General features: G+C 39.4%; 1 protein-coding gene across 1 annotated transcript in view; it reads left to right on the top strand.

Moving 5' to 3' along the window:
* Positions 1 to 16,429, top strand: part of LOC150078068 (calpain-15-like) — a 190,113-nt gene that overhangs the window by 89,059 nt on the left and 84,625 nt on the right. The window contains exon 7 of the mRNA XM_090384450.1: positions 4,194 to 4,396. Coding sequence (XP_090240576.1) covers positions 4,194 to 4,396 — 203 coding nt within the window. The remainder of the gene's footprint in view (positions 1 to 4,193; positions 4,397 to 16,429) is intronic.

Here is a 16,429-nt window from a genome sequence, read left to right as displayed (position 1 = left end):
GTTTCAACATGACGGGGCGCCTGCCCATTATGGAAGGTGTGTTCGTGACCATTTGAACAGGCGTTTTGTTTTAGGTGTCGATGGATTGGCCATGGTGGACCTGTTGCCTGGCCCCCACACTCACCTGATTTATCGACCCTTGATTTCTTTCTGTGGGGGGGCCCTCAAATCGATCGTGTATGAATCGCCTGTGGAGACGGAAATGGATCTCGTGGCGAGACTCATCTGCGCTGCTGCTACTACTGTCAAAGAAACTCCAGGTGTGTTCGACCATGTCCGCCAATCCATGCTGCGTCGGTGTCACCCATGCATCGCATCTCATGCTGGCACCTTCGAGCATCTGTTGTAACATCATGAAATGCATCCATCTCATACTCCATTGTTAATATTATGTTAAATAAATGTTTGCTACTAATTACTCTCTTTTGTCATTTCTGTTTCTTGTGCCTCTGCTACTACTTTCCCGTGATGTTTCCGGTTATGGGTTCCTATGCGATTCACATTCCTTTAGATGTTACCTACCTCCCCTAAATATTTGTACCAATATTTTTGAGACACCCTGTATATCATTGATAAGACTCCATGAACTGCCCTGTCAGCCCATCTGCACTGCTCAGCAAACCTCATATTTGACTGCACAATTACCCCCCAGGTCTTTTTCACTTTCCACTTCCCTGAGTGTAGTACCACACAGTTAGTATGTTTCTCTTGGGTTATAGCTACCCATATGCAGTACTTTGCATTTGTCAATGTTAAACTTCAGTTGCCACTTCTGAACCCATTTGCCTAACTTCTCTAGATCCAGTTGGAGTAGTATACTGTCGTTAACAACCCTGCCAACCTTTGTATCATCTGCAAACTTGGACGTTAATCCTGATATACCTTCATCAATATCCATTTTATCATATAAAATGGATATTGATGAAACTGGAATAAACAAAACAACAATGAGCTCAGCACCCAACCCTGGGGAACTCCACTAATAACATTTGTCCACGAAGAGCAGTGTCCATCGATTACCACTCTGTCTTCTCCCACTCAACCATTCCTTTATCCATTGTAGCAACTTACCCTTAATGCCATACCTCTCCAATTTGTACAGCAGTCTTCCATGTGCAACAGTATCAAAACCTTTCCTGAAATCCAAGTATATGATATCAAAATTATTTTTGACATTCAGTTCCTTTATGACCACACCATAGTATCCAGTCAAATTGGTCAGACAAGATCTCCCTTTAACAAACACATGCTGTGTCTTAACTTGGAGTCTTGTCTAGGTGATCCTGTAATGCTTCTTTAACCAGTGACTCCATAATTTTATCCAGAACACAAGAACATAGTTACTTGTGTCACCTTTTGAACCCCCTTTGTGAATTGGTGATACATTTGCACACCTCCAGTCCAAGGAAGCTCTCATAATTATGGCTAAGAGTTTAATTACTTCCTTTGCTGCCTCCTTTAATATAATTGGATAGATCCCATCCACCCCAGGTGCCTTTCTGTTTAACTTCAACAATTTCTCCTCCACTTTGCTCTCAGTTATTAGAAAAATCACTTAGCTCCCTGTTAGTTTGATAAACTTCTGGCATTCTCCTTATTGAATAACTCATGTGTGAACGTAGATGCAAAATACTCATTCAGTTCCTCAGCTACCTGAACATGATCATCAATAGTCAACTCATCTATGTTAAGTGGCCCAATCTGATTCATCCCTTTTCTTCTAAAGTTTACATAAGTAAAGAACTCTTTGCTGTTTTTCTTTGCATCCTTTGCCGAAGATTTCTCGTAATCTGCCTTCGCCTGCCTAACCTCCTTTGTGACTTGATTAGAGACAAGCTTATATCTGCCACAGGCTTCTGTGTCACCTGATAATTTATATGCATCCCATACATTTTTATTCTCTGCCACAAGCCTCATTAATTCATCTGACATCCATTTAGGCCTGAACCTTGAACAGTATTTCTTAGTTGGAATGAAAAGCTTAGTAGCCTCCAAGTTTAAGTCCCTGAAGGCTTCCCGTTAGAATTCAATGTTGGTAACATCATCAGTTGATCCCACTGTACAGAATTTAAAAACTGTCTAAGACCCCTGTAGTCACCTTTACGAAAGCAAAAGCCCTTCCCTTTAGCCTTGATGGTAGTTACACCTTTAATTAATTTCCATATCAGTACATTGTGATCACTGTTCACCCAGTGGTTCCTTCATCTGCAGATTCTTAATGTATGAATAATCACTGCTGATAGTTAGATCAAGAGTATTACTCCCTCTGGTTGCCTCTCGAACATGCTGCTGTAGAAAAGTCATTCAATAAATCCAAAAAAGTCTTTCTAGTGTGCGAGTGACCAACTCACAAGTTCCAGTCAATATCTGGAAAGTTAAAATCCCCCATTATAAGACATTCTGATTTACTGGCCCACTCTATTTCTCTGCACAATTGCTCATTATACTCATCAGATTCATTAGGCTTATAACACACACCTACTCCCATTTTTCCTTTCCCAGTGCTTGTCACACCAAACAGACTCAATATTGCATTGTTCACCAACATCAATTGGATGCACTCCCTCAGATTTTATATTTCTTAACTAACAGCATAACCCCCTTCATCCCTTCCTGTCCCGTGTTTCCCTTCTGTACACATTTTACTCCCCAAATTCCAATTGTGCACTGCTTATATCTCTGTGACACCACATCTCTGATATCCCAACAGTATCTGCCTTTGATGTCTTGACTAGCACTTCAAGCTCATCAAATTTATTAACTTTACTCCTAGTACTGGTGTACATGGAAGTATACGTGCACCTGTTTCTACAGCGCCTCCGTAGCCAGGTGGGCAGGAGCAGAAGTGCGTAGCACACGCTTCTTGATTAGACCAGGGTTCAAGCCTGTGACCACCAAATATGGAGGATGCATAAAGGTCGGGGAATGACCACAGCATATCCCCATAGCAATATGACCTTAATTACTAATGCTCCTAAAAACCAAATAACAACAACAACCTGTTTCTACTCTTAGTTACCCTAACACAGCCCATGTATTTATTTGTGCCACTATAACTCCCAACACTCCTGGAAATCTCCATTGCCTTGCTTTCAATCTGCTGCTCCTTCTAATAGAAGCAGTGAAAGAATCTCTTTTGCCTCTGCCTACGGCCACTGTTAACCTTTTAGTCTGGGTATCCCCCCCCCCAAGCTAGCAGTTTTACAATCCACATAACACTGCCTGGATAGCATCAGCAAATATTCCTGCACCCTTTCTATTTAAGTGTACCTCATCCCTGTAGAAGTACTCTCTCCTGCCAACAAGCACAAACCAGGCTGAAAAAAATTCTACTCCTTGAGCCTTGCACAATCTCTCCAGGGCTGAATTGATCGACAAGGCTCTCATCATATACACCCTCCTATCGTGTCTGTGCAGAATTGCACACACTTTCACATTCAAACCTAACTCATGACTTTTTTTTTAACATTGACCTGTACTTGTTGAGTAAATCTGCGGTTCTCTTACTCTTAATGTCATTAGTTACAACGTGTATAACAATATCACCTTTTGTGCCCTTAAAAGATGAAATCTGCTCTAAAAATATCATCAACTTTCTTCCCTGGCAGACATAACATACCCTGGTCCTGTTCCACCTATCCTTCTTGCATAGTATATTCCCATCTCTCTGACAATAGAGTCACCAACAATAACTATTTCCTTTGGGATCAGCGTATTCTGCCTTGGAGATTGCCTCTGTGTTGCCTGATGCACAGCAGTCAGCTGTGTGCTAAGAGCTTGATGGGCCTCTCATATTAATTTCTTTGAGAGCATTTACCCTACACCTCAAGCTCTCATAGATGCCCATCAGAATGCTGAGTCCATCAGAACGCAATGGGACTGAAACCCAGCCTTCTCCACATGAGGGGCAGAAAGTGATATATTGTGCTTAGCCAGCACAATATATACTCTGTGGACAGTGATATATTGTGCTTAGCCCGCACAATATATCACTGTTAACAGAATATGGGTAGAAACATACCTCCCACTATCTGCTAAAATCATGCTTATTGGATACTACAATGTTCTCTAATTAATGTATACATATAAATTGGCTGCCTAACAATATAACAGTATGAGTTACACTGTTTTATCTTATAATTATTCATTTAAATATTAAATTGTATTATAAAATTTTATATAATCTCTTTTAGGTATATTGGGAAATTGTTGGCTTCTGAGTGCCTTGGCAGTATTAGCTGAACGGCCTGAATTAGTAGAAAGGGTCATGGTGACTAGAGATATATGTCCGCAAGGAGCATACCAAGTAAGATTATGTAAAGATGGCTGCTGGACTACTGTCTTAATAGATGATTTATTACCTTGTGATCCTAGAGGCTGTCTTTTGTATTCACAGGTAATGTACCATCTTTTTATTTTCAAAGTTAAAAAATTCTCAGAAGTTATTTTAATTTAAAAAATACATTGTCACTTTGTTTATAATTTATAGCATAATAGCAATATGGCCAAATGTAAGATAAATAAATAAATAAACAATCTTTATTTTGCACTAAAGGAGAATACAGAACTTGGTCCCTAATACAAATCACGGCAAAGTGTCAGGGAGGCTTAGAGTAGGATACATATAAAAACAGAACAGGTATCATAAATGTAAAGTAACAAAATGTGATATAATGAACTGATAACTTATTGTACATATAGACTGCTGTACAGTGTTCTTGAAAGGTGATCGTCCTTGTTTTCCAGCAAAATTGGGCGGATTTCATGAGTAGGAAGTCTGTGTGTGTTGATGGAATAGCAGTTTAGTATTAAATCCGAGGTTGCAGTGCACCAACGGGTTCTTGTCATTGATAACTTCAATAGTGGATACAATTGTAGAAAGAGATTTCTTCCATGAAAATATGATCCTCTTTGAGTTCATTGACAGGTTAAAAGGAGAAGAAAATTCACAAAATCTTCCAGCTTTTGGTTGATGTTGATGCCATCAGCATAGGTGATAAAGTCAAATCTGTTTGTGAAGAATGGGACCAGAAGTCCTGTTCATCACAAAATTCACCAGAAGCCACAAACATAACTAGTGAGAGAATGTCCCTTTGCAGGACACTCACTTAAATGCTCAACTTTGGTAGAATTTTTTGTTCTCAGAATAACATATCTCTTCTTGAGAATTGCTTGGAGCAGCCAGAGAAGATCAGTGTAAGATTCCAAAAACTGCACTAGTGCAGTTATGTTAATAGCATCAAATGCAGCCTGTAGGTTGATGTAGGTGATGACTACCCCCAATTTCTCTTCAGATGCCCCATGAGCCTGCCCCATTTGGAATTCCATCTAGGTTTTCTCAAACTCGAGATTAGAACTAAGATTCTAGCAGCATAGACCACAGTTAAGGTCTCTGTTGCTAGCATTGAGTCAGCTTGCTATTTGCCTCTGAATAACATACTGGAGTAAGGCCTGCTTGATTATTGCTGCTATTTCCAGTGTGCTGAAGAAAGGTCTGATTAGAGAGCCAACTCTGATTAAAGGCCATATAGGAAGTCCAGCTGTTGTTTTGTGTTTGACCTTAAGCAGGAGATCCCGAAGAATGAGTAATTATGGTTCTTGGTTTGCAACTGTTGCATCTCTAATGAGGATTGCAATTAGTTCAAGCCTCCTGATTTGAAGTTTGGTAATTTGATTCAGCCAACTCAGACTGAATCAAACCATCCTGATTTGGCTGGTTTGATAATTGTATTTACTGAAGAGCCATACCAATACTCTGATTTTAGGATGCGATTAACAAATGATGTACTGATGCCACTGTTCCACAATACATCCTTATGTCTGTGTGAGGCTTGGGAGACTCCCGAGCAGTCACAGTAGGCTGTGGCAGAGGCTGAGCACAAATTAGGTTCATTTGGAGGATTTCTGGTATCACACCCCTGCTCCCATATTGTTGCTGGCAGGGGACTGAGTGGTGGACAGATTGTCTTACAGGATCCCTGTAAAGCTGAAGAACTAACTGTCTGGCAAATGTAGTTTTAGAGATTCAGCATAGGATTTATATTCTGATCTTGGTGCTATATACTGAATGAAGTTTGTGATGTTCCTCCAGAGAAGCCACATAAGGAATACAGCAGGAGTTAACAGCACATCCTACCCTATCTGTTTCAGTGGGTTGTCACTGAATATGTGCATGTAGATTAGAATCAGCAGTTAATGTTGCAGAACCTTTCAGTAGGAGTGGGCTGCTCTCCTCAGAGTGTGTGTTTGAAAAGGTATTTTTGGTAGTTTTGTGATGTCTTTTGGGGGGGTTGGCATATCTCATATCTCTGTTTGATATTTGCTAGTGCCTCAGAAGAATTTTCACAAATGATACTTCTTATAAAATTACTAACTGGATTGCTTATCTGATGGAGGTTTCTCTCTGTAGCAGTGGTCTGTGTATAATCTTTATACATTTTAGGACTTCTCCTGCATTGAGGAAATTTGTAAGCTTGGAAGGATCCTTGAGCTTACTCATTTAAATTTTATTACATATGTCTAGAATTATTAGTTTTATCATCTTATTTTCTTTATGCAGAGCTGTAAAAATAATCTTTCAGCTTTGCCAATTTTGCTTTTACTATTTGGTTGCCATAAGCAATTTGATCACATAAATCTTCAAGGGATTCTTTAAAGGTGTTCAATTTAATTTTGATGCAGTTGAGTTTTGATTCCAAAAGCTGAATGCCATTTTGATTTGCATTAATGGCATCAGATGTTATCACATTTCCTGCATCTCTCTTTACCCATAGAAGTTCCTCTAGCATAAGTGCTAATTCATCTGTTTTATTTTCCTGAGTCTCTTTAGAGTATTTAAACTGATTAGAGAGATGTAACACAGTTTTAATAGGAGAACAAAATTCTCAAGTGCAGGCATCACAAGATTTGCATGCAATTACAAACTCGGCCTCCTTTTTTTTTTTTTTTTTTTTTTTTTTCAGAAAGTGCCAATTAATGATTCAGTCATTCATTTCAGTATTACTGAAAGTAACATATGAATGTATTACATGTTGTCATGCAGTTGCAAGCTGTAGCTGTAACTTGTACGCCGGGAGAGAGCAGGAGGGGAGATTTTGAGGTAACACCTTAGAAGGTGTCCAGGAAGATTGAGAGTGTCTAAGGAAGTGCCAGGATCAAATATCACTCATCACTCACCCCAATAACCATTCTCTGGGAATTGAGTGTGACAGTGCCCAGATGGCCCCCCTCCCCCCAGTAGAGAAAAATACTAAGATCGCTTCAGGCTTGGATGGATTATGTGTGTAATCAACAAATGCTATGCACAATTATGCAAAAACCAAGAGCCAGTAACAGCATTCCAACACGAAATACAAATAGAATATCTTTACCTACGTGAACATTGTTTGTGGTAAGGTTATTAAGGGGAACATTCTCTATTATTCATGATCTGCAGAGCACAAAATGTTGCAACCATTCACCTACATTGTCGAAATCAGAATTGGTGGTTTTGAATTATACAGTAATAAGAAAAGCTTATGGGTTATTAAAACAATATATACTAATGTATACTAGATAAATTCATACAGACAGTGTTTTAAAATTAATCTTTTAAGTTCACTGTAGTTGCCTTTAACATAATAATGCTTTTAAATTCACTATGGTTGCCATGAACATAATAATACTTGACAACAATTGTACTTGTTACTAATGCTTTAAAAATATTAAGTAGGTTGTGACAATAACTGAGTGAAATTTCAATCACCTTCCTGACCTCTGGAAGGTTTCTCTGGGATTACTTCTACCCATATGCAAAGTACTGCATATGGGTAGAAGTAACCCCAGAGAAACGTACCAACTGTGTGGTACTACACTTAAGGTGGTAGAAAATGAAAAAGACCTGGGAGTAATTGTGCAGGCAGATATGAAGTTTTCTGAACAATGCAGACAGGCTGCCAGGGCAGGTCATGGGGTTTTGTCAATGATATATAAGAATTTTGCTAGCAGGGAAAAGGAGGTGATTATCCCTCTGTATAAGGCAATGGTCAGGCCACGCCTTGAGTACTGCGTACAGGTCTGGAGGCCTCATTTTAGGAAGGATGTAGATTTACTTGAGCATGTACAGAGAAGGGCAACAAGATTGGTGAGGGGAATGAAGGGATCCTCTTACCAAGAGAGGCTTAAGTTCTGCAAATTGCAGTGGCTGGAGACTAGGCACCTGCGCAGCGATCTGATTGAGGTGTATAAGGCCTTGAATGGGTTGAGCATGCTGAATTCTAATGGGATCCTTCCACTCGTTCAGATTACGAACCTAAGGGGGCATAAATTCAAATTAAGTAAAGACAGGTGTAGAATAGATGTGCAGAAATTTGCCTTTAGCCAGCAGGTGGTTAATTGCTGGAACAAACTTCCAACTGTCGTGGAAGTTGATAGGTTAAATAAATTTAAGGAGGAACTGGACAGGCATTTGGAGGGAATGGTGTGATTTTTTTTTTTTTTTTTTTTTTTTGGCTGATACTGCATAAGCTCATACGCTTGCTTTCTTGCATCACATGGTGGCTACTACCTTTTTATACTAAAAATGATGGTTAAGTAATTTTTAAATTAAATACCGTATTTCCCCATGTATAAGATGCACCCTTTTTCGAAAAATTTGGGGTCTAAAAACTGGGTGCATCTTATACAGTGGTTGTAGATTTTTTTACTTGCATTTCCTGCTTTTTCACGCTCGTTGTCTTTGCGCTCATTGTTTCGCACTTGTTACCGGTATATTAGGTTACGTTTTGCCACGTTCTGCCCAGAAATGGCTCAGAAAAGATTTTCATACAGTGCTGAATTCAAGTTAAAAGTGATCCAACAAAAAGCAAAAAAAAAAACTTGCCATCATACCTGAAGGTTTGACATCCCAGCTCCAACCACTGGATGTCAGCATTAACAAACCCTTCAAAGCTGCCATGAGAGACGAGTGGAACCAATGGATGAAGTCTTTTGGGGACAATTTGACACCAGCAGGAAGAGTGAAGAAACCAACTATAGGAGAAGTTTGTACCTGGGTGAAAAGATCCTGGGATAATATCAAGCTTAAGATCGTTGTCAAGTCATTTAAGAAGTGTGGCATTTCAAATGCCATAGATGGAACTGAGGACGAGGCAATATATGAAGACAGTGATTCGTCATCAGACACAGATGAGGACAAGCTAATGGATGGGAGTTTTGACAGTGATGAGAAGTTGTATGAATTTTATGATGAATAAAACTTGAGTTCAATAACTTTATGTAATACATTTTTTTTTTTCAAATTTCGGGCTCCAAAATTAAGGTGCGTCTTATACATGGAGAAATACGGTAATTACTTTAGGAATAATTATGTCAGATATAAGTAACTACTTATTTTACCAACTAGTTAAAGTTGCACCATAAGGATTAGTTTTAGTCTTAATTTAAGAACTGTATTTCATTGCAACAAATGAAAGACATACTAAAATGTCTTATCCACAAGGCATTTTCTGTGATGATAGGTAAAGTGCGTTAGTTGTCACACTTTATGTATCATCACACAGAAAATGTGATGATAGGTGTGGAAGTACAAAGATCTTTAAGCTAAGACTTTCTGTGCTGATGGACAAGAATGAACCTATGTAAAGGTGAGTATGCCCTGGAGCATACTAAATTTGTGGACTCGGCAGCTACTTGAGAATGTGTAGTGCAATACTTGACAAGTGACATTCTCCCAAATTATTCAATACCATGTATGGGTCAATGGGACCAATCACTTTGGTCCCAAATAAGATAATTTTAATGGGGGATTCAATTGCTGGGAGTTGGGGGGGGGGGGGACTGAGATTATTTTCTGTAATAAAGACAGATGAAACAGAACCAGAATATGTCTGACTGATAAGTAAAAATAAGTTAAAACTTGTTGTGCATACTCAGAAGATGTTGCTGTAAGCCCTGTTCACAATGTTTTAGCCACTACTATGCATCCAAGAATTTATAAGATCATTCACCAAACTTTTTGATCAAACCTTGTATATCACTTAGGTACCTTACCAAACTGAAAATCAACACTAATTTTCAGTTAGTTGATGTTTCACAGCATTTTTGTGTTTTGTCTTCAAGATATCAAATGAAATGTTTTGTGTTATATTGCCTATGTGTGATTAGGAAGTCACTTGCCCTGTAGGGAGGCCCACCTCAGTCTGGGTGGGGGGTAGCTTACTCCTCCCAGTCTTCTAGGTGGAGAACCTGGGTCATTAAACCAGTGGTGCCTCCGTAGTCAAGTGGGCAGGAGCAGCAGTGCATGGCACATGCTTCTTGATTAGACCAGGGGTTCGAGCCCGTTACCACCAAATACAGCGGATGCGGAAAGGTCAGGGAATGACCACCGCATATCCCTGGAGCAATATGGCCTTAGTTGCTAATGCTCCTAAAAAAAAACCAAATAACAAACAATTAAACCAGTGTCTCCCTCAGGCAGATGAGAAGCAGAGGCCAGCAGCTCTCTTAAAGGGTGAACTTGAATGGGGAAAAATAGTGTATCTGCCTATGTTCCTATTGAAATTTTTAGAGACTTCAGACTGTATCCACCATACTCCCAGTGCTTCTTATTGTGAATGATGGATTAAATACTGGGATGTTTGCTCTCTGGTTCTCTGATATGCAATGATGGGCCATGGCACATGTTTAATTTTAATGTCAGTAACACTGTTAGTTGTTACTGACATGCTAGCCATATATACAATACTTGCTGGGCTTATGGGCAGCAATGCCATGATTAGTATAGTTATGTGGTTTATAAAAGGAAATTACATAACTAATGAAGATATGTAGGGAAATGCAGCTTTGAGTACAATAATGCATTTATATGCTGGCGATAATGAAAATTTAGACATCTATGTGCCTTCCTTTTATAAGCCACTCATAACATTATTGAAAAGAGGGAAATAAATTTACAATTCTAATGACAAACAAAATCATAAGCACTACTTCTTTCTCCATGAGAAATTTGATTTTAATGTAAGAATGACTCCTGTTAATGAATTATGAAGCAGCTCACAGTAATACACAGGTTTCATCCAGTTGCCCTATCTTGTAAGTCAATTGTTCCTAAGAAGGGTAGAGAATACCCACACTCCCTAGATTGCAAAGCACTGGTTTAACCTATAATTAACCTAACTAAAACTGTTAACCTATAATTATAAATTTTTTATTTTTTTTTTTCGTTAGTTATTGGCGCATCGGCTTCTGTGGCCATAATGCACCTCCCAAGGTTTTTGCATTTTTACTCTGATCCAAGCCCAAGGCGGGATTCAAACCAGCGACCTTTGGGTTGCCAGGCAGGCACTTTACCCACCTGGCTAGCCCGGTCGGCTAATTATAAAGTAGAGTACTTCAGGATACGTCTCTGTCCAAGGTCCCCCCCCCCTTAGAACTCCGTGGATAGGGCACCTTGAACATAGAAAGATTGAAAATCACCATTATAAGCTTTTAGTATTAATATTAGTGGTAGCAAATGATGCAAGGAAAAAAAACTTATACAGCATCAGCGAAAAAATAAAATAAAAAAATTTCCATTTTACCTATCTAATCCCTCCAATAGCTTGTCTAGTTTTCCTTGAATTTTTTTGAACTATCCACTTCCACAACGGGCGCCTCCGTAGCCAGGTGGGAAGGATCAGCAGTGCGTAGCACACGCTTCTTGATTAGACCGCAGTTCGAGCCCGTCACCACCAAATACGGAGGATGCAGAAAGGTCAAGGGAATGACCACCACATATTCCCGGAGCAATATGGCCTTAGTTGCTAATGCTCCTAAAAACCAAATAACAATAACAAACTTCCACAACAATGGCTGGAAGCTTGATACATTAATCAACTATCCATTGGCTGAGAGCAAATTTCTGCATAGTCTGAGCAAGAGGAAGAATCCCATCGGCATTCAGTTTGCTCACCCCATTCAAAGCCTTAAACATCTCAATCAGATCATCTCACAGGTGTCTAGTCTCCAGATGCTGCAATTTGCAGGACTGATGCCTTTCTTGGTAAGAGAACTCCCTTGTTTCCCCTCGCCAGTCTCATTGCCCTTCTCTGTACCCATTCCAGCAGCTCTACATCCTTCCTAAAAAGGCCTCCAGACCTGTATGCAGTACTCAAGATGGGGCCTGACTATTGCCTTATACAATGAGATAATCACCTCCTTCTCCCTGTTTGCAAAATTCCTATATATCATTGACAAAACCCATTTGCTGTCCTGGTAACCTGTCTTTACTGCTCAGAGAACTTTATATTAGATTGCACAGTTATTCCCAGGTCCTTTTCTCCACTAACCCGAGTGTAGTGCCACACGGTTGATATGTTACTCTGGAATTACTGCTACCCATATGCAGTACTTTGCATTTATCAATGGGCATGCCTCCGTAGCCAGGTAGGAAGGAGCAGCAGTGTGTAGCACATGCTTCTTGATTAGACCGGGGTTCAAGCCCGTCACCACCAAATACGGAGAATGCGGAAAGGTCAGGGAATGACCACCGCATATTCCAGGAGCAACATGGCCTTAGTTGCTAATGCTCCTAAAAACCAAATAATAAACAGCATTTGTCAATGTTTTAATTGCCATTTGTCAGCCCATCTGCCTAATTTTTCTAGATCTTGTTTCAGCAGCAGCAGCAGCAGCATACTTTCATTACTCTCATTAAATCCCTGGCAACCTTTGTAACATCTGCAGGCTTAGACATTAAGCCTGATAGTTCTTCATTGTTGTTGTTATTTGGTTTTTTAGGAGCATTAGCAACTAAGGCCATATTGCTCCGGGATATGCGGTGGTCATTTCCTGACCTTTCCGCATCCTCCGTATTTGGTGGTGACGGGCTCGAACCCCGGTCTAATCAAGAAACATGTGCTACGCACTGCTGCTCCTTCCCACCTGGCTACGGAGGCGCCCCAATAGTTCTTCATCAATATCATTAATAAATACAGCCACTCCCCAACTTACGTAAGGGTTGCGTTCCACGGAACTCTATTTAAGTTGAATTTTACTTAAGTTGGAATTTCCCTAAATGCTTATGCAGCACTCACAACTATGTGCGCTGAATTTGATTGAAGCAAAAAAAAGAAATGTTCAACGAAGTTGTAAATAGAATTATTTATTCAATTTTTTTTATCTCATGTATAGGAAAAATTTCAAAAAAGTGTACAAAATTACAAAAATATCAAAATTATAAAATTACAAAAAAAGGAGGAGGCAGGCATAATGTCAGCAAGTTTTACCTTTCGAGTATCGTTGCCAGAATTAACTCTTCACCTGATGGTAAGCATGCCGCTTCAGAAGTTGAGGGCTGTGGAGATTTAGAAGGGGTTGTTTCTAACACATCACAAAATTTCTCTGCAGCTGCAGAATCGGCACTGGCGACTTCACCGCATACTTTAATATTTTATAAACCAGTGCGATGCTTGAACCTATTAAACCATTGCTTGCCACGAACTTGGCTTGGGGTTCACCATACTTATCATTAATATCTTAATAAACATTTCTTGCTTTTGCTTGAATGTCCATTGGACTCAGGGGCACTTGATTCTGAATCTGATTTTCCATCCATATTATTAATAGCTTTTCCATCTTCAATATAGCACCTGAACACTGTTTTGTGATCACTGTTGATCTTAAATGTGTTGGTCCTTTAAGATGTTCTTTTATATGTGCACTGTCCCTTAAAATAGTATTCAATGTTGAAGCAGCGAGACCTATTTCGGTGTAATAGATGACAAACTTTGTCCTGCTTTGTACTTCTTAATTAATCATCTTCATTTTAAAATCAATTTTGTTCCCTTTCCTAGCACTGCCAGCACTTGCACTTTCTGTTGGTCCCTTCTCTTCACCATTGTAATAAGTAAATAGGAATGAAGAGAAGATTCGGAAAATTTGTTTTTTATGTGATTGAAGATTTCAGTGAAGGAGAACTTATTTCACCATAATACCGTTATGTAAAACCCCACAGAATTACAGTTATCGGTATAATCGCAAATGCAATAAGATTGAGTTTACTACCCATTTATAATAGATTGCACTAACAGTAAAGCCCAATAAACTGGAAAGTGCAAATTGTTTTTGTTTTATGGAAATGACCTCCAGAAATGTGTTTTAGAAAAATATCACAAAAGCATTCAAAATTGATTCTTATAACAGAACATATGATAACAATGAAAGTGTAGTGCAATTTCCATTATAAAAAATGACCTTTTAGAGAGAGAAATAGCTTAGTTATATAGCGAAAATTTCAACTTCTGAAGTCTTGGAACGAATTATCAAAAAAAACAGTGTCATTGGGTTCACATTATAATATTTTCACGATACCTCCATTTATTTCTATAGGATGTAAAATACATTTCCACGATTTTTTAAGTTTGCATCGGCCAGCAAAAACTTACATAAAGTTGAATTTTCGTAAGTCGAGTATTACGTAAGCCAGAGAGTGCCTGTACAGAAAACAATAGGCCCAAACCCTGTAGAACTCCACTAATAGCATTAGTTGTTGTTGTTGTTTGTTATTTGGTTTTTAGGAGCATTAGCAACTAAGGCCATATTGCTCCGGGATATGCGGTGGTCATTCCCTGACCTTTCCGCATCTTCCATATTTGGTGGTGACGGGCTTGAACCCCGGTATAATCAAGAAGCGTGTGCTACGCACTGCTGATCCTTCCCACCTGGCTACGGAGGCGCCATTAGCATTAGTAAAGGTACATGATGCAAGAAAGCAAGCTTATATAGCATCAGCCAAAAAAAAAACCCTTATTTCACCCATCCACTCTCTCCAAATGTTTGTCTAGTTCTGCCTTGAATCTATTTAAGCTATCAGCTTCTACGACAGATGGAAGCTTGTTCCAGCAATCAACCACCTGCTAGCTAAAGCCAAACTTCCACACATCCATCTGACAACTGTCCTTCTTCAATTTGAATTTATGCCCTCTCAGGGGATTATTCTGAGCAATAGGAACAATCCCATCGGCATTGAGCAAGCTCAAGCCATTCAAGGCTTTATACACCTCAATCAGATCACCTCACAGGTGCCTAGTCTCCAGACACTGTAATTTGCAAAATTTAAGCCTTTCTTCGTAAGAGCAACCCTTTGTTTCATTCACTAATCTTGTTGCCCTTCTCTGTACTCATTCCAACAGCTCTACATCCTTCTTAAAATTAAGCCTGCAGACCTGTATACCGTACTCAAGTGTGGCCTGACCATTGTCAGGCCACACTTGAGTGGATACACAAGGGGATAATCACCTCCTTATCCCTGCTAGAAAAATTCCTGTATATCATTTAAAAGACACTATGAGCTACTCTTGCAGACCTTCTGAACTCTCAGAAAACTTCATATCTGCCTGCACAATTACCCCCAGGTCCGTTTTGCTCTCTGCCACTGTCAGTGTACCACACAGTTGAAATGTTACTCTGGGATTACTGCTTCCCATATGCAGTACTATGCATTTGTCAATGTTAAACTTCATTTGCCACCTCTCAGCCCATCTGCTCAACTTTTCTAGATCCTGTTGCAGCAGCATACTGTCATTAGTGTCATTAACAACCCTGCCGACCTTCATATTGTCTGCAAACTTGAACATTAAGCCTGATATACCAACATCAGTATCATTGATGAATACAGAAAACAATAATGGACCCAACACTGAACCCTGGGGAACTCCACTAATAACATTAGTCCACAAAGAGCAGTGACCATTGATTACCACTCTCTGTCTTCTCCCACTCAACCATTCCTTTATCCATAGTAGCAATTTGCCTCCAGTGCCACACTGCTACAATTTGTGCAACAGTCTTCCATGTGCAACAGTATCAAAAGCCTTTCTAAGATCCAAATATATGATATCAAAATTATTCTTTGCATCCTGTTCCTTTGTGACTACCTCATAGTATCCAATCAAATTGGTCAGACAAGACTTCCAGTTAACAAACCCATGCTGTGTGCGAGCTGTAACTGAAGTCTTGTCTAGATGATCCTACAATGCTTTTTTTAACAATTGACTCCATTATTTTACCCTGAACGGAAGTTAAAATAACGGGTCTGTAAATTGCCTGTCTCCGTTTGATCCTCCTTTGTGGATTGGGGTCACATTTGCACATCTCCAGTCCATGGGTACCTCTCCTGAGTCCAAGGAAGCTCTCATAATTATGGCTAAGGGTTTGCTTATTTCCTTTGCTGCCTCCTTTAATATAACTGGATAGATTCCATCTACCCCAGATGCCTTTATTATGTTTATCTTCAACAATTTTTCCTCCACTTTACTCTCAGTTATTACAAAATTATCTATCTTACTGCCAGAGTTTAATACACTTCTGGCATTCCCCTCCCTGAATAACTGCTCATGTGTGAATGCAGATGCAAAATATTCATTTAGTTTGTCAGCTACCTGAGCAGGATCATCAACATTTGAACCATTGA

Source organism: Mastigoproctus giganteus, chromosome 11 (assembly GCF_048544385.1).
Source record: "Mastigoproctus giganteus isolate SK-2022 chromosome 11, ASM4854438v1, whole genome shotgun sequence".
Taxonomy (NCBI): Eukaryota; Metazoa; Arthropoda; class Arachnida; order Uropygi; family Thelyphonidae; genus Mastigoproctus; species Mastigoproctus giganteus.
The sequence above is the reverse complement of the archived record's forward strand: the minus strand, read 5'-3'. Positions and strand labels throughout refer to the sequence as shown.